General features: G+C 31.0%; 1 protein-coding gene across 1 annotated transcript; it reads right to left on the bottom strand.

Moving 5' to 3' along the window:
- Positions 1-212: 212 nt before the first annotated feature.
- On the bottom strand, positions 213-19149 carry LOC123302368 (ell-associated factor Eaf-like). Its single transcript, XM_044885277.1, has 9 exons — positions 19093-19149; positions 18781-18986; positions 17400-17538; positions 14978-15117; positions 10893-11031; positions 10701-10824; positions 7898-8084; positions 6132-6218; positions 213-478 (listed from the first exon to the last, which is right to left on the bottom strand). The coding sequence occupies exons 2-9, from the start codon at positions 18968-18970 to the stop codon at positions 408-410; spliced, it is 1077 nt and encodes a 358-aa protein (XP_044741212.1). The 5' UTR covers positions 18971-18986; positions 19093-19149; the 3' UTR covers positions 213-407.
- Between the last annotated feature and the right edge of the window lie 1400 nt (positions 19150-20549).

Here is a 20549-nt window from a genome sequence, read left to right as displayed (position 1 = left end):
CTATTGATATATTATACCCAGCTGTCTACACTGAACTGATTGATGGTCTATGGCTCATACCGATATGATATCACAGCAAGGCTTGTCCGCGTTTTAGATCACGTGATATACAGTTTAAAAATTACGAATTTTAATTTTAATATTTTAAAAGAAAAATGTGCTTTTATGACTCGAAATCAGAATATTTAATTATATTTTTACATAAATTTTAACTTATTCAAATTTCATAATTTATTTTTGACTAACGATAATACCCTATTGAATTGCACTTCATTTGAAAGTGAACATTCGCATTTGCATTCTCGAATGTACAAAATAAAACATTCGGCCCGCCCCATCACTATTATATATAAATATATATAATTTAAAAAAAATATAATTGGTAAATATGTGGTAATATGGGATTTTTAATCACTTTCACTGCCACTCTCTGATAGGCATAAATCTTCGTTGAGTACATGATCTATTGGATTTGTCACTGAAACAGAAAATTAAATTAAGGATTTTTAAAATTCAGATTTTGATCAATTTCGAGAGTATGCGTCTCATGCTTCCGAATAAGTTTCAGCACTGCTCGGAATCGGTCATAACAAGTTTTAATAGCACAGGAGCTCGCAACGTTTTCGAGAGAGAATTTTAGTATGGCTGATTTTATGATATGTTGTTTTTCTTGCTCTTTCAGTTACAGCTTGGGCCATCTAGCTGGCGGTAGTGGTTGCGTTTAGTACTGCGCAGCCTACTTGTACACGCAATAATCCTAAATTTTAAAAGTATTTTAGTATGTCTGTAATTTTAATATTATTATGTTATTTAAGTATACAAAAACCTAAAATTAATTTGCCAGACGTTAATTCGGTTGCTGAACCTTGAATAAAAGCAAAAACGTTATGAAAAATATTGCAATGCTAATGACATTAGTATTATACATATCTTATGTTATGATGTCCATGTGTCCATTTTTCATAACTTTGTTGCTTTTATTCAAGGTTCAGCAACCGAATTAACGTCTGGCATATTAATTTTAGGTTTTTGTATACTTAAATAACATAGTATTAAAATAACAGACAAACTAAAATACTTTTACAATTTGGCCTACCCGTACAGGTAATAGTACGGGTAGGTTGCGCACTACTAAACCACTACCACCAACCAGATGGCCCGAGCTCTAACTGAAAGAGCAAGAAGAACAACATATCATAAAATCAGCCGTACTAAAATTTTTGTTTTGCCGACGTTGCGAGCTGCTGTACCATAAGGATTTTCCAACAACTCTTGCATACTGGTTAAAGTAGCCGAAGCCAACATAGAACACTCGCCCCCTCTTATGCGCCGCTTTTTTTCCAAATCTACTACACGCTGTTATTATTCACCTTCATTCAATTCAGTTTCTTGATAAAATTTTTTAGCTTCATTTGCTTATAAAACTTGTTTACTATCTGGGAAGAAGTATTCGTGCCTCTAAAACGGGTTCAGTTAAAAATATCACAGAGAACCTAAAGGTCTGAGATCTAAACGGACCATTCATTCATTTGGCATAAGTTCTATTTATAGTCCGCGGAACATCACCCTTTTGGCGAGTCTACTAGTGGTTAAGTTTTCAAATAACGTAATATCTAAGATAATAGGTTGGCTGATAAGTCCCCGGTCTGACACATAGATGGCGTCGCTAGTATTAAATGCATATTATTTTTATATAGTACCAACCTTCAAATGATTCGTGTCAAAATTTGACGTCTGTAAGTCAATTAGTTTGTGAGATAGAGCGTCTTTTGTGAAGCAACTTTTGTTATTGTGAAAAAAATGGAAAAAAAGGAATTTCGTGTTTTGATAAAATACTGTTTTCTGAAGGGAAAAAATACAGTGGAAGCAAAAACTTGGCTTGATAATGAGTTTCCGGACTCTGTATTTTTTCCCTTCAGAAAACAGTATTTTATCAAAACACGAAATTCCATTTTTTCCATTTTTTTCACAATAACAAAAGTTGCTTCACAAAAGACGCTCTATCTCACAAACTAATTGACTTACAGACGTCAAATTTTGACACGAATCATTTGAAGGTTGGTACTATATAAAAATAATATGCATTTAATACTAGCGACGCCATCTATGTGTCAGACCGGGGACTTATCAGCCAACCTGTTATCGCTCTAAAAAAACGCAGCAGGGAATTTGTCTATGACCACTCGATAACATTAATAATATTAAACAATAAAATATTTTGACAAAAAATACTGCTCCAATGAGCTTTTCTACCACCTCGAACATGCTTAAGTATTTTTGTTTTTCAATACATATAATTCAAGTCAAATACATGAAAATGAGGTGAACCTTCTATCAAATCAGGTATTTTTGTTTTTTTTGTTTTTTTGTTTTTTTTTTTTTGATATGTTGTTTGCAATGTTAAATCAAAGTTTTCGACTCCGGCAAACGACCGGATCATGCCGAAAAATAAGAAAACCCTCGAAAATTTCGACCTTGTTTCAGTTTTTGCCGATTTTGACTTGGAAGGACTGATTTTTCTTCAAAAATGTTGATAGCTATTTTTAAAGCATGTTAAAAATGCAACAATTTGAAGTAAGACCGGCTTTTATAGGACCGATAGTTTCGGAGATACAGCTTTTCAAAAATTGTCTATTTTGTCAAATTACACGATTTTACTTCTATCTTATATAGTTTTGGAGAAAATTGACAAAAAAATTTTGTCCCAATTTGCGCCTTCACTGCGAAAAATCGTATAACTTGACAAACTTTGAAAAGCTGTCCGAAACTATCGGTCCTATAAAAATTGTTGCAAATTTAACTTTCCTTAAAAACAAATATTACAGTTTTTATGAAAACCTAATAGTTGCAAGTCAAAATTGATAAAAACTAACACAAGGACAAAATTTTCGATGATTTTTCTTATTTTTCGGCATAATTCGGTCGTTTTCCGAGGTCTAAAACTTCGATTTAACATTGCCTTTACATTGCAAACAACAGATCAAAAAATACAAAAATATCTGATTTGATGCAAGGTTCAAGGTTTAATTTAATAGAATTATTTGTATAGATGCTCAAGGAGTTAAACTAAGCCCAAAATACGAACAATAATAAAAAACAAATTATCTGTACACTACCTTCGTAAAAAGTTATACTGATCTTCTTCGGTAATAATGGGTATGTTCCGATATACACTGAGACCACTGTAAGATATGACATTTATTCAGTATACTGCGAAACCGTTTCTTTTTAGTCAGTTACAATGATTACTGGTTAAAACGGAACGCAGTCCAGTATAATGTTACCCCGTTTTTTGACACCGTTGTCAAACGAAAATATTTTTCATTAAAAAGTTCTCTGTTCAACGAAATAAATTATTGTTTGAATATTGCTATAATTAAATATTTGGTGAATATTTGTAATATATTCAAGATTAGTTGAAAAAGTTAAATTTTTTTAACTTATAATAAAAATATATGAATTTTTATTTAGTTAATAGGGATTGAGAAAGAACTATAGAGGCAGCACTACTGCTGAAAGTGGAGCGCCCTGGTGTTATAAAAACAAAACAAAGCGCTGTAAACAATGTAGAGAATAGTATTAGCTAATCTAAAAAAATGGAAAAAATAATTAAATTCGGGTTTTTGCCTATACAAAATGATCGAATTAATGGTCAAAATGATATCAAGGGCCAAAATTTATTCAAGTCCGGTCATGTTATGAATGTTGTCGAAACAGTACATCAAAACAAGCATTCAACCATAACCTGCTCAGTTGTCGCACAGACTAACGTTTCTAATGTTTACAGTTTAAAAATTTATGTAAGTTACAAATTATTTTTCTAATTATTATACATAAAATTAAAAACTACTACTATTATTTTTAGTGTTCATAACTTTATAATTAATTATAAATGCGGTAAAGAACTTCGAAGTCAGAAAATAATTTTTCTTCTAATTCTTGATGAAATAAAAATACTTGACAGATTTTTAATTTTTAAATATTTATTACGTTGTTTAATTAAATAATTTTTAGTAATTTCAAAATCATTATTTTTAGCTCGATGATAATCGAAACATCGTCAAAGTGGATTGCAACTGTAAAAGAGGCCCTTGGGAACGGTGCAAGCACTTATGTGCCGCAATACATTATATTAATTCATCATAATTAATTAAATTTTTGACGTTTTGAGGTTATCCATTCAGAATTCTGACTACTTTCAGGGAAACGATAAAATTTCATACTTGCATTAAGATTTTTATTTTTGTATGGCATATTGGAACATCCACGGATACAGCAAGATACTTTAGATGAAGACATTATGAAAAATTATGTCGATTAAATTGAAAAAATAATTAAATTTATAAATTTGTGATTGTTTTGTATACCATTTGCCATCACTTTGTTTCAAGCTTTCCTCGGTAGGTGACGTCAAAAATGATCTTTCTCAGTCCCTATTAAAATGTTATATTTTCATTTAACATGAATGTAGTGCCTAAAATTTTTATTAACAAGTGAAAACAAACAATTGACTGAGTTAATGGTTGAAATACCATGTATAGACAGTGTTGATGACGCAATCGTTTGTTTTATCCACTCTTAAATAGCCACACACACAAAACTGATATTCCCATATTAATACATACTCAAAAATTTTCACCTAATTAGCGCCCTCGTGGGTAAACAGTGATGTTTACAAGAAAATATTTCAAACAAAAGTTGTTTATTTTTTTATAAGGAACATTTTTTACATTCAAACATTTGTTCTATCTTTAACGGTTTACAAGATCCAATTGACCTATTTTGCTTATTTACGAACTCGACCTCACTTTTTACGTCTTAAGCACACTATAAAAATTTCAGCTTGATATGTCTTTTCGTTTTTGAGTAATCGTGATGACAGACGGACAGACGACAGGCGACAGATAGACGGAATGGACTAATTAGGTGATTCTATGAACACCTATACCAAATTTTTTTTTCGTACCATCAATATTTTTAAGCGTTACAAACTTGGGACTAAACTTAATATACTATGTATATTTCATATACATGGTATAATAAAACAATTTTACTCAACATTTTATATTTATGATTATTATTTATATTAATAATTGACGCGAAATTTTATAAAACTGGCGCTATTTGAATTTGAGTACCTTACCTCTAAAACGTCAGTGCTTGCAGTAAAAAAATGACGGTGATTCATAGTGTCATTAATTTTATTAGAGTACTGCGGCAGTTTACTGGTAGTCTATATCGGAACGATTTTCTCTCCAGTAAGAGCACTGAGCAGTGCTCGCAGTGTATATTGGAAAGCATCCTTAGATATTAATACTTAATTAAAAGAATTAAATCGATAATTTAATTAGTAAACACAAATTTTTAATTAACTGGTTAATCAAAATACAAATAAGCATAAAGAAAAGAAAAGAAACTTAACAAAACAAAAAAGCATTTAGCACATTATTTCTGTGCTATTTCACATAAAAAATGTCTATGGAAATAATTAGACCCATTAGAATACACCCTAAGATATTAATAATTAATTTAAAGAATTAAATCTCCTATTTAATTAGTAACTAGAAGTACAAATTTGTAATTAACTGGTTAATCAAAATACAAATTAACATATAGAAAACAATAATAAAAAAATAAGCATTTAGCACATAATTTCTGTGCTATATCACATAGAAGCATTCAGCACATAATTTCTGTGCTATATCACATAGAAGCATTTAGCACATAATTTCAGTGCTATATCACATAGAAGCATTTAGCACATTATTTCTGTGCTATATCACAAACAAGCATTTAGCACATTATTTCTATGCTATATCACATACAAAATGTCTATGGAAATAATTAGATTACACTCTAAGATATTAATAATTAATTTAAAGAAGTAATTCTACGATTTAATAAGTAACTACAAATTTGTAATTAACTGGTTAATCAAAATACAAATTAGCATATAGAAAAGAAAAAAATATATAACAAAACATGAAGCATTTAGCACATAATTTCTGTGCTACATCACATAGAAAATGTCCTTAAAAATAGCCAGCACCATTGGAAGGTTTACTTGGATCGAAAAAAACATGCAAATCTTCCTTTTGTTTTTTTGATTATCATTTTCTTTGGATACTTACTTGCTGGCATCGATGGCTTTGTAACTGGAACATGATGCGTTTCATGATCGTCGTCATCATCGCTATCTGAGTCACTGCTATCAGAAACTAAAAAAATTATATAAATATAAATTGACGAATTAATTGCTTTCTGTAATAGAAAATAGTTATGGCAAATTCTTTCAAAAGAATCAATTCTTGGATCGATCTTGAATCGGCTTATCGAGAATCGGTTCACTTAAAACAGCAATGAATTGTTCTTAAAAATCGTCAAAATTAAGAAATGTCTGCTATGAAAGTCTTTGAAATTTTGTTCCTTTAATAACTTGGCGCAGTGTATGAATAAATGGATTAGGTTTTTTTTTTTTTTCAAAATGAAATTTATTGATTGAAAGAAAAATTTTTGTGGCTCTTTAAATACTTTGATATTTAGTAAATTGTAAATTTTGATTCTTCCGACTCAAAGATTGCCGACCCCTGATCTAGTAAATTGGGGTAAAAACAGAAATTTTATTTCGAAATATCCTAGAGATCTCATTTATTATATTTAATAATATTTATATTTTTTTATTGTGTTCCTAGATAGGCGAGAATCTTTGATGCGATTAATTATCTTGTCTTTACTATAGAAATCACCAAAAAGTGAAGGCGTGCATGATAATCAGACATCCTTCAAAAATTCTCCTTCAAGTAACTTCAATTAATTGCTTTTGCAATGATTCGCTTTTGTGACTAACGGATTTGTGATTTGTGATGCCAATTATAATCCACGATGTAACTACAATAACAAACAAGCACGTTCGTAAAATCACTCGCGTTTGTTCGTAATATAATACTTCATAGTGAATTTTGTGATCGGTGGCGTGCCTAAAATATTGTGTCACGCGCCATCAATGACAAGCGTGCCATTGGTTCGCCATTGCCATCGCCATCCTTGCTCTAAGGGTTATATAACATATTTATAATATAAATTTGCGAAGAAAATAAGACAAAACGGTGAGGTGAGGGAAAAAAGTCAAGAGACAAAATTTTTTTTAAATCATTCAAAATATGAGATACAACAAATTACAAGTCAAATATTCGATCGTAATAACACAATAATCGTTAATTTCGACAGTATCAAAAGTATAATTTTTTTTTCAATCAGAAAAAAAATGCCGCAGGATAAAAAATGCTTAGAAAGATCCAATAACTGTTATCTCAAATTTCACTATTTTTAAGCAGAATTAGCTTGGAGGAACTTCTAAGCGCGCGTGCGTGTGCATAGTAAAAGCACACTTTCTTATCAATATGATTTTGTTCTACACACTCATACAAACATTTTAAGCCAGATCCCATGGTTAGGTTAGGTTATAGTGGCTGTCCTGGAGTGAGACACACTTAGATCATAGGGTCCGTTGTGATACCGAAAAAAGGTTTGCTAATCATCGGCCACTACTTCATGAACCATTTGAAGCTGTTTAAGAATAGCAGGAGTGCTTTCACGTCAACAAACTTCACGCCGGAGAGATCGTCAAAGAAAGGCTGGCTCAAGTGAGTCCACTTACTCGTGACAAGAGCTGGGCAGTGACAGTGAAGATGAGACATCGTTTTCTCTCCTTCTTCACTGTGAGCTTCTGCAATAATCATGATACACTGTCAGCCTCAGTCGTTCAGCGTGCCTGCCACCTAGCCAGTGTCCTGTGGAAGCCGCAACTATTTTACTCCGGGTTCCATAAAAAGTCATATTGATCCATAGAATTGCAACCTTAAATGCTTCATACCTAAAGTATTTATTTTGTGTTTACCTTTTATTTCAGAGTGCAGTGATTGTTGACCAAAATTGTTAACCAATCTTTTAGTATTAACATCATTATCGGATTCAGAATCATCACTGCTACTCGAACTTGAACTGGAACTATCACTTAAAGCACCCGCACCTGCACCCGTTGGTTTTCCTTTATTTGTGGTTGGTTCTGGCGCTGGTGGAGTAGCCTGTTAAATATTTATAATTAATGTTCAAAAATTAAATTAATTATTTAGTTATTTAAAACAGGCCTATGCGCAGGAATTATCTAAGGCAGGAGTCCAAACTTTTGTTCGCCATGTTAGGTCAAAAAGTCAATAAAAACAAGAAATTATTTTCTCGAGTAAGAGAACATTTAATTAGATCAAAATATTATATTCAGTCACTGCTTTTCATTAAGTAAATCTGCGAGGTACAGAAAAAAACTTTTCCAAAACTCTGTGTGCAATGACCTCTACATCGCGATGTATATTAAGCGAGGACTAAACCGTTAAGCCGATCTTCAGGCATTGTCGATCTAAAGTATGTATTGAGACGACGCAAGGTTGAAAAGGAGCGTTCATTCGTCGCTGTTGTCACAGGCAAAACTGCCACATCGCGAAGCATTTAATAAACATTTGCAAACGCATCTTTATTGCAAATATCGAGTGCTTCGAGTGAATTTTTGACACCGTCCGGCAAAATAAGAAAAATAAAAGAAAATGAGTAAGCGTTTAGCACATGTTAAAAGGGTATCATAAAATGTAAAACATTATTTGTATAAATTCGATCGTAATTCAGCCTCCAATAATATATCAATATCTGGATGACCGAGCTTTGCTCGGTATTCTTAAAAAGACACAAATTTTATCACTAATAGAAGACCGTTTTAAATGTCTCCACACAAATACCAATTTGAATGTCCCGGTAATGTATTTTATTTCATTAACTACGATATACACCAATAAATGTCAGGAAGAGTTATAATTTGCATTGTATTTCATTAACTACGATATACACCAAAAGATGTCAGGAAGAGTCATATTTTGCGATGTATGTTTCAGTTTTTCATGAAAAAACGAATAAAACGACGTTTTTTTTTAAATGAAACCTTGTTAGATCGACTTATCGCCCCAAAAAACCCCTACATACGAAAATCGTTGGAGCCATTTCCAAGATCGTTGATATATATATATATATATATATATATATATATATATATATATATATATATATATATATATATATATATATACAAGAATTGCTCGTTTAAATATATAAGATAAGGTATAACTATTAATTTAAGCAGATTTGAGCAAACTTACAAACAAATAAATGAATTTTCTGTTATAATAAGATTCAAGGTTATTCAAAAAATTTCCGGAACACCAGCCAGGCACAGTATGCAATCGGGTACAATAGGTCTGAGTGGAGAAACAAGCATGAAAAAAAAATTTTCTTTGCAATGGGCACATACGTGGCTGATATTTTAACAGAACGTTAAACACAGTTTGACAAACATTAGCTAGAAATACGGGGACACCTGCGATCCAAGCCGTTCCCAAGTGAAAGGGTTGATCGGACAAAAAAAATTGTCTTATGCGTGGCTGATATTTTTACATTACGTTCAGAACAGCATTTTGAACGTAAAATTTGAACATCAGCCAGCAATCCGTGGATAATAGAAAACTTTTTAGTTTTTCCTTAAAGCCTAGTGCGGATAAAACTATTATTTCTTTACATAGCAAGTACAAGGCTAATATTTTGTCAGAATGTTAAAAGTACTGATAAAATCGTTGGCTGAACAAAATCAGGTATTTTTGTATTTTAGATATGTTGTTTGCAATGTGAAGGCAATGTTAAATCTAAGTTTCAACCTCGGGAAACGACCGGATCATGCCGAAAAATACGAAAAATCTCGAAAATTTCGACCTTATTTCAGTTTTTGCCGATTTTGACCCGGAAGGAACCGGCTTTTCATCAAGTGTTGAGAGTTTTCATTTTTAAAGCAAGTTAAATTTTCAACAATTTAAGATAAGACTGGTATTTATAGGACCGATATTTTCGGAGATAAAGTTTTTCATTTGTCTATTTTTGTCAAGTTACACGATTTTACGCAAAATTTCATCTTGTAAACAGTTAGAGATAAAAAAAAAGTTGAAGTGTAAAAAACATCACTGGTTTTCTAAAAATTCAAAAATTATCGAAAAAGTATTTTCTATAATTCTTCTTCGTTTTTCCAGAATCTTTCACAAGTCCACTAGTTGACGCTGCAAATTTTTAACTCCCTATGTTTCTAACTTTAGGAGAAAATAGAGTAAAAATTTTTGCCCTGATTTGCGCCTTCGCGGGTAAACAGTAATATTTACGAAAAAAGTTTAAGGCAAATGTTGCAAAAGGCACATTTTTTACATATAAACTTTTGTTCTATATCTAACCATTTACAAGAAGAATTTTGCGACAAATCGTATAACTTGAAAAAATAGACAATCTTTGAAAAGCTGTATCTTTGAAACTATCGATTCAATAAAAACAGTTGTTGATCAACTGAACAGTTTGATCTCAAATTGTTGCAAATTTAACCTTCTTTAAGATGACAAACCAGCCCTTCCAGGTTAAATCGCCAAAAACTGAAATAAAATCAAAGTTTTCGAGTTTTTTCGTATTTTTCGGCATGATTCGGTCGTTTGCCAAGGTCGAAAGGTCATTTATTAAAATACCTACATACACTGTCGAAATTAAATTTTTTGTAGTTTAAAAGAATTTATGAAACGGATATACATACAAACATTACTCATCTAACGCAGTCGAGTAATAAAACTGACCTTATACGGTTTTGAGTAAGGTGATAATTTCTCCATACGTTCAGCAGGTTTACTAACCATTGGAAAATCATCCATTCCAATCAATGGTAAACTTGCTGCTAATGAAGGTGGAGCAACTGGAGACCTATAATTTAAAGAAAAGAAGTGATTACGTCAAAATATTAAGTTAAAAATGAAAACGAAAATACATACGCTGAAGCACTTTTAGGAGCTGGAGGTGGAGGTAACGAAACGGGTTCACGTTTAACAGGTGATCGTGATCGAGCTGGTGAATGATGTGAAGCAGGACTTGAAGCTGGATGACGTGGTGAATGTTTTGAAATTGGTAAACCTAAAACAAAAACAAGTGAAAACAAACAATTGACTGAGTTAACTGTTGAAATAACATGTATAGACAGAGTTGATTAGACAATCCTTTGTTTATTTACGCCATATAAGTAAAGATAGCCACTCTTACACACAAATCTACAGTAAACATATAATTTGTTATAAACAAACACATACATACATGCTATATAATACCTAGGAACATTTTTTACATTTCAACTTTTGTTGTGTCTCTAACGGTTTACAAGATAAGTCTTACAGACCCAAGACTCAATTGACCTATGTTGCTCATTTACGAACTCGGCCTTACTTTTTACTTCCAGAGCACGCTGTAAACATTTAATCTTAATATCTTTTTTCGTTTTTGAGTTAACGTGTTCTCAGGCAGACAGACAGACGGACGGACAGACAACCGGAAATGGACCAATTAGGTGATTTTATGAACAAAGGCAATACAAACTTAGTATCCTTTTTAGGCGTTCCAAACTTGGGACTAAACTTAGGGACTAGTATTATTATTATGGCATTTCCGTTGGCATATATATGTCACCGTAATATTAAGTAATTTCCGTTAGATTATAAATATTATCGAAGATAATAAATGAGAACTCTAGGATATATCGAAATAAATTTCGATTTTTGCCCCAATTTCCTAGATCAGTTTTTTGTATTTTTAAAATACGTATTTTCGACTACCAAGTATTCATCATCAGTAAGAATTAGCTAGTGCACTTGTGCAGTCCGCCACCAAATTAGCAAAGAGTAACATTCATCTGATGATGACTACTTGGTAATCAAAAATACGTATTTTAAAAATACAAAAAACTGATCTAGGAAATTGGGGCAAAAATCGAAATTTATTCCGTCAGATTGTAAACTGACTAGTAAAAAATTCCGAAAAAGGGCCAAAAATTATTGTTATATAATAACAATTACCATTGTTATATATTTAATAACAATTTTGATTAACTGTTATCACTTATTTGGAACCATCGAACATTATCGAAAGCTCTTCAACATTAATTTGTAGATTATTTACAATTATTTCCATAAGACATCAACTAACAAGTAGTTCAATCTTCTGATGTACCATCAAATTCACTTAAACGACCAGTGATTGATTCGATTATTTTCTTTGTTAGTCACATCCTCTTGACTAAGTAAAGTATCTAAACGGTCACTTTTCATTTTTTTATTACTACCAGTTTCTGTTCGATTCATGTAATTTAACAACGACTGCAAAGGAATATCACCATCCTCACTTGGACGTTTTAAATTTTTTCCGAGTGTATCATTATTTGGTTTAATTCCTGAGAGAAATCTCTCAAAATCTGCATCAATATTCATCGAATTTTTAGAAATTGTATTGTTATTCGTTAGAGATGCATTTGATGTTTGTTCTTTATCACCAGATAATGTTCCTTCATGATCACTTGGACGTTTTAAATTTTTTCCGAGTGTATCATTATTTTGTTTAGTTCCTGAGATAAATCTCTCAAAATCTGCATCAATATTCATCGAATTTTTAGAAATTGTATTGTTATTCGTTAGAGATGCATTTGATGTTTGTTCTTTATCACCAGATAATGTTCCTTCATGATCACTTGGGCGTTTCAAATTTTTTCCGAGTGTATCATTATTTGGTTTAATTCCTGAGAGAAATCTCTCAAAATCTGCATCAATATTCATCGAATTTTTAGAAATTGTATTGTTATTCGTTAGAGATGCATTTGATGTTTGTTCTTTATCACCAGATAATGTTCCTTCATGATCACTTGGACGTTTTAAATTTTTTCCGAGTGTATCATTATTTTGTTTAGTTCCTGAGATAAATCTCTCAAAATCTGCATCAATATTCATCGAATTTTTAGAAATTGTATTGTTATTCGTTAGAGATGCATTTGATGTTTGTTCTTTATCACCAGATAATGTTCCTTCATGATCACTTGGGCGTTTCAAATTTTTTCCGAGTGTATCATTATTTGGTTTAATTCCTGAGAGAAATCTCTCAAAATCTGCATCAATATTCATCGAATTTTTAGAAATTGTATTGTTATTCGTTAGAGATGCATTTGATGTTTGTTCTTTATCACCAGATAATGTTCCTTCATGATCACTTGGACGTTTTAAATTTTTTCCGAGTGTATCATTATTTTGTTTAGTTCCTGAGATAAATCTCTCAAAATCTGCATCAATATTCATCGAATTTTTAGAAATTGTATTGTTATTCGTTAGAGATGCATTTGATGTTTGTTCTTTATCACCAGATAATGTTCCTTCATGATCACTTGGGCGTTTCAAATTTTTTCCGAGTGTATCATTATTTGGTTTAATTCCTGAGAGAAATCTCTCAAAATCTGCATCAATATTCATCGAATTTTTAGAAATTGTATTGTTATTCGTTAGAGATGCATTTGATGTTTGTTCTTTATCACCAGATAATGTTCCTTCATGATCACTTGGACGTTTTAAATTTTTTCCGAGTGTATCATTATTTTGTTTAGTTCCTGAGATAAATCTCTCAAAATCTGCATCAGTAACCATCGAAGATTTATCGATTGTATTGTTATTCATTAGAGATGCATTTGATGTTTCTTCATGATCACTTGGATGTTTTAAATTTTTTCCGAGTGTATCATTATTTTGTTTAGTTCCTGAGATAAATCTCTCAAAATCTGCATCAGTAACCATCGAAGATTTATCGATTGTATTGTTATTCATTAGAGATGCATTTGATGTTTCTTCATTATCACCCGATTTTGTAAATGTATTCGCTTCCTCATCAATTTTTGAAGGAACCTTTTCGTTGCCTAAATCTTCGTCAGTATCACTTAAAATTTCAATTACCTCATCTTTTGATACTGGTATTGGTTCACGAAGCCGCATTTGGAGTAATTTTCCAAAAGTTGCAGCATCAATTCCTTCATTTCTCGGTTCTATTTTTCGGTTATTTGTTTCGAATTCATTATACAGGGCCATAGATTCATCATCTGCATCGGATTCAATATGTTCTGGATAAAGAGATTCATCGTAGTTGATAATTTCTACTTCAATATTCTTACCATAAATAGTTTTAGTCCTTATTGTATTTGCAATGTTTTCTACATCAGTTCCATCATTAACAATTGCAATACAACTAATTTGAGTTGGTAGTGGGTTAAATTTAACTTCAATAATGTCAACACACAAATTTTTTATCATTTCTTCATAATAGGGTGGAATAGGCAGCTTAATTTTTAACATTGTAACACAATTCAATTGAATCCTAACCTATAAATAATCACTTTGGATAAATTTAAGTTATTTATATTTTAGGTAACTCATTTCATATATGTAAACTATAAACTCAAATCACTTTTTTAATACAATTCGGAAAAAAACTCGAAAAAGATTTAAGTATTTGACCAGTTTAAAATAATTCACATCACTTCAATGCACTGAGTAACTTAATAATTACAATTTGCTTAAAGAACAAAATCTTTGTTGTTTAACAAAATTATTGACAGTTGCCATAACAGTGGTATCTAACCTAATTTTTTGTTTTAATTTATTAGTACCGTATTAATTGTTTATGATCTGTCTTTTAGTTGCAATATTGAAATATACCAAGGTATATTAAGTTTAGTCCCAAGTTTGTAACGCTTAAAAATATTGATGTTACGAAAAAATTGACTGAGTTAATTGTTGAAATATCATGTATAAACAGTGTTGATTACTCTATCACATACATACATGTCACACATACATAACTGATAATTAATATGGGATTATATACATACTATAAAATTTGCATCTAATGTGTGCCCTCGTGAGTAAAGAGTGATGTTTACAAAAAAATGTTTCAAACAAAAGTTGTTTATTTTTTATAAATTGGCACAGCATATTTCAAAATAAGTTATTTAATTTTAAATAAATTTTTTATCAAAAATTGGATTGAATTCGATACTCACTTTGACGCTCTTTCCGACTTTTATTTCCTCCACTTAATTTCGAACCCATTTTCGATGAGGATGACGATGACGAAGAATTCGGACTTGGCTCCAATTTATCCGCTAAATGTGGCGGTAATGGTTTATGTAATGCCTCCGATCTACATCAAGGAATTATTTTCCAATTAATAAAAGTTGAAAATTTTTCAAAGTTCAACATTGTTCTCTCTTGTTCAGATATAGTACAATTAAAGTAAATATCTAAAAGGAAAAAATTAATTCTTCTTTGAAATTTTCCACAATTCTTTATTAGGGTGTAAATAAACACTTCGTAAAAAAAGTCAACCTCTCAGGGGCGTATCTAACCCCCTTTTTTGGCGGGTAGTTGGGGGTTTTAATCATTTTTTTTACAAATTACAAAAAAACTATGCATCAAATAAAAAAAAATTCAATTAAAAGTTCTAGCTGAGTATTTTTGCACATTTTCTTTTTTTTCGACTTTCTAGCTTCAAAACTGATCGAGATATGCTAATTTTAAAATGAAATTTTTTTGCTCATTGAATAAAATAAAAAAGTAACCATTTTGTAAACCGTTAGAGATAGAACAAAAGTTTAAATGAAAAAGTTATTCCTTATAAAAAAATTAAAAACTTTTATTTGAATTTAAATGAAAAAAGTGTGTTGTTTATTTTCAGGTTAAGTTCAACTAGTGGCTTTGTGAAACATTCTAGAAAAACAGAAAAAACCCAGAAAATACTTACGGGTACAAAGGGATGCTTAGAAAAAAATATTTCAAACAAAAATTGTTCATTTTTTTACAAGAAATTTTTTTTTCATTTGATTGCATGAGCAAAAAATTTTAGAAAATACTTTCGAAATTTCGAAATTTTTGCAAGTATTTTCTGGAATTATTTGCCTTTCTAGTATGTTGTAAAATCATTCGTTGAAGTTAACCTGAAAAAAATCAACAAACTCTTTTTTTTATAGTTTTGGAGAAAATGGACACCAGAGTTGCACCCCCACGGGTAAACAGTGACGTTTACGAAAAAATGATAATAAAAGTTGTTTTGTCTATAACGTTTACAAGATGTATACTTTTTTATTTGATTGAATCGGGCAGATTTGAAGTTAAAAAGTCGAGAAAAAAAAACTAAAATGTGCTGAAATACTTAAGCTATAACTTTTTTTATTTGATACGTAGTTTTATTGTATTTTGTAAAAAACTGATTTAAACCCCCAACTGCTTTTACTGTGTTTACAACCTAATAAACAAGTGTGGAAAATTTCAAAGATGCATTAATTTTTCCTTTTTTACCATGATATTCAATTATATTTTATTATATTAGTATGGAAAAAATACAAGCAACTTAAAATTAGCGTTGGAATATTTATTAAAAGTCGTTTGAGAACTTCATTTCGGATACGTTGTTCACAGTTTTTTTTTCCTAGGAAAAGAGGAGTGGTGTGGTATTCTGCGTTGCAATTCGCACATTACTGTCCGATAAATTGATGCTCACAAAATTTATGACGAGGAAGACAATCTAAGACGCAGTGCAAAAAACGATGAAAGTGGAAAAATTGAGATTTGCTCCCAAATTAAGAAATTGAGTTCAATTCAATATGAGCTAGGAGTTCAAGGACCCTTTGTCATACAGGGTAAATTTTAAGGGACTGTACAACGCTCTACCAGATCAAAATTAATGAATTTAACTAAAAATGCATTTGTAACAAGTCGCTTCGTTTGGAAGTTAGGCGGTCCTAAAATAGTTTTTTTTTTTTTTTTTTTTTAACGAAAGTACATGAACCGATTGGAAAATTTCCGAAGTTAATATTTTATTGCTTACACCTTAACTCTCGTGATGAGAGAAATTCTAATAATTTCTGAAGGACTTGAAAAAAAATATATTTAAAAAAACTGTAGATAAAATTATATGAACATAGAAAAAGTTTGAAAAAATGAAATGTGGAAACTTTTTCTATCTTCATATAATCTTATCTATTTTCGAAGAACTTTTCAGATTTTTTCAATCTGTCGACAGTTTTCAAAAATATTTTTTTTCTAATCCTTTAGAAATTGTGAGTATTTTTCTCATCAGGCGAGTAAACGTGTAAGCAAAAAATATTAACTTAGGAAATTTTCGGGTCTGTTCGTGTCCTTTAATAATAATTAAATAAGCTGTACTCCGGTCTCTAGTTTAATAATAATTAAATCAGCCGTACTCAGTAAATAAAAAAACTTGTGATAGGAACATGTTGAAATTATTTAAAATGAATTTAATATTTAAATTATTTCTCTGCTCTAATATTTTCACTCTCAAGCATCATTCACGTGAGCAAATCTTTCATTAAGCGAATAAATATGACCGAATGGTTGTCGTGACTACTATCGTGATTACTAACGCACAGTACTTAGTTCGAGAAACTATGAATATGTTTTGTTTACCTCGTCTTCTTCACTTGAATATTGCTTGTCAGCCTCTCTAAGGTAATCTTCCCCGTACTCTTATCAATAATCAACACACATTCTTTTTGATAAGGTTTTTGGGAACCTTTAAAAACAGTTTGCGATGTTCCAGCTCCATCTAAATAAAATTAATCCATTTATTAAAAAAATAAACAGCTAAAGTCAACAAATTGAATACCGCAAGGGCTACACAAAGTTGCCCTAAATTGATACAAATACAAGTAGTCTATTGAAAAGTTACATTTGGGATTGCAAAAGCCAGAGGACGAAATTTTATTTTTTGGTTGTCAAGATGGAGTTAGTGAAGCATCAATAGACATCCAAGAGTTCCATTTGCGAATTGCAAGCTGCTCCTCCTCAAAGAGGATATCTTAAAAAAGTTCGATCTTAGATGAAGGGAGAAATATATTTGTCACATTTGTGGTACTACAAGACAGATATGGTCTGAATACAATCGTAGGCGTTCCGAATCGTAAGAGTGTGATACTCCAGGACAACCACTCTAACCTAACCTAACCATGGGGTTAGTGTAAAGTTAAATTCATGTTTGTGGGATCGAAACCCTTGTCCCGCGGCCATGGGCATCTTTTAAAAAGGGTGCGAATGGTGTTTACGCTTTATCGGACAAACTATTCGTCGCACAGAAAATAAAATAATGTTTCACCGTCATCGCGGATTTTGGTCAGATCAGGTGGAATCGATAGGTAATTTTATGCTTTTTTAGGGAAAAAAAAGCTTACCAAATTTGTTTGGTCGTAAAAGTTCGATTAGCCCTTTTAATTGACGAAAAAATTTTACCGACATCATGGGAACACTTTTTTTTTAATTTTTTTTGATGTAAATTGTAAGAATATCTCGGTAAGCCATCTAAAAAACAGCCGAAAATATCAAGCTTAACAATTTTTTTTTGCATTATTCACCGCTGCCCTTTTTCAATCAATCGTAAATTTTTAATATCAATTCCTCAAAAACTACTGGACCGAATTATGTTTTTGAACATATCAATCGATACATCATGACTTAAATCTGAAAGGAGTGTAAACAGAGTCGGTAGAGCGGTTCATTTTTAATCTGTAAAAAAACTGCCTTTTTTATGAACACAACACAAATTTCACATATAATTTTAAGTACCGAGGGGTAGAAATGGGTTTTAGAGGTTGTAACTTTGTTGAGTAATAATACGATTATAAACTTCAGTGCCGCCTAACGCACAAACAGTCACTTTGTACGAAAGTTATTTTGATTAAATCAACTTATTTTGAGATGCTCTATTTGGTGGAACACTCAATAAATTTAAAATTGATCATAAAAATATTTCTTTAATACTTGTCGTCTGAAAACTTTATCCAAAATAACTTACCTAAATGGGGCACATTTACTGTAATTTGATTATTTGAGCCCACATCAATTGTTGCCGATTTATTAACATCAACACTAGCCGGTTTAAAGTCATATCGTACTGTGTGAAAGGCAGTCGATCGTGGATTTGTGAAGCTGGCACCCAATTTTAGTTCACGCACTTCAGGTCCTAAACCTAATTTTTCAGCCATTTTTTATGCAGATTATCTAAAAACAATATAGATATTTTTCGATATTCAGTGAATAGCATACGCAATAAATAGATTGGAGCTTTATGACATGCATTCAAAAATATGAATAAAAATTTACTTACTTAGGTTAAGTGTGTCATGTTTAATAAAAAATTTTTAATTGATTGAATATCTATTTATCTATTATTAATAATATCTAAATTTTAAAACATTATTATTGTCTATTTCATACATATTTTTAACAAAATATGGTTGAAATTTCTCTAAATTAAATGTCCAGCTGTGTAAATTGTCAAACTTCAACCTATTTAAAATATTTCAAAACAGAGATGATAAGATTAAAAAAAAAAAAATTGGCGCTAATTTTAAAAATTAGTTAAATTAAACAAAATATTTTTTATACTCTACATATAGGTTGTCCCAAAACTACCGCATAACAAGAGCATCAGACTATCAGAGTGATATAGAAGATGAAAATCTATGAAGGAACTTGCTTTGCAGTTTTTGGATTCAATGTGCCATTAAAAAAATAGTGCTTTGTTAATATTATCATTTGTAATTTTGAGAATTTTTCGATTAATATTAGTGAAATTGAAATTTTTACAATAAACAAAGTTTAAGAAAATAAAATTTACTAGAATTTATCTACTTCGCATTTTTATACCCTGCATATTTGAAATATATATCAAGGTATATTTAGTCCCAAGTTTGTAACGGTCAAAATATTGATGATGGGAACAAAATTTTGGTGATGTTCCGTTGGGCCGATCGTCCGCCCGGCTCTCTGGAAACACGAGAACTCAAAAGCGAAAAAACATATCGAGCTAGAATTTTTATAGCTTGTTCAGGACGTAAAGTGAGTTTGAGTTCGTAAATGAATTCTTGAAAACTGTAAGAGATAGATCAAAAGATAAAAAATGTTCCTTATGCATTAATTAACAACTTTTGTTTTGAAACATATTTTCTGAACATCATTATTTAACCGTGAGGGCGCAAATTAGGGCAAAATTTTGGTGTCCATTTTATCCAAAACTATAACAGATAGAGATTTGAAAATTTGCAGGTAGCTTAAACATGTCTTGTGATATATTTTTGAAAAACTAAAACAAATGGCGGCCCCCGGGGGGGGGGAGGCTCCATGAATGTGTTAGTTTATTTGACTTTTGAAATTTATTAAAAACAAGTGAAAACAAACAATTAACTGAGTTAATTGTTGAAATACCATGTATAGACAGTGTTGATGACCCAATCGTTTGTTTTCTTATTACGTCATGTAAATAAAGAAAGATATCATCCACTCTTAGATAGACACATACATGTAAATGATATTCTCATATAATACAATCTAAAATATTTGTACCTAATTTGCGCCCTCGCGGATAAACTGTGATGTTCACGAAAAAATGTTTCAATCAAAAGTTGTTTCCCAAGACCCAATTGACCTATGTTGCTCATTTTCGAACGCAACCATACTTTTTACGTCCTAAGCAAGCTATAAAAAATTCCAACTTGATATATTGCTTTTCGTTTTTGAATTATCGTGTTGACAGACAGACGGACAGACTACAGACAAAAGATG

Source organism: Chrysoperla carnea, chromosome X, assembly GCF_905475395.1.
Source record: "Chrysoperla carnea chromosome X, inChrCarn1.1, whole genome shotgun sequence".
In the NCBI taxonomy this organism is placed as follows: Eukaryota; Metazoa; Arthropoda; class Insecta; order Neuroptera; family Chrysopidae; genus Chrysoperla; species Chrysoperla carnea.
Note: the sequence above shows the minus strand (reverse complement) of the source record. Positions and strands in the feature narration are given on the sequence as shown.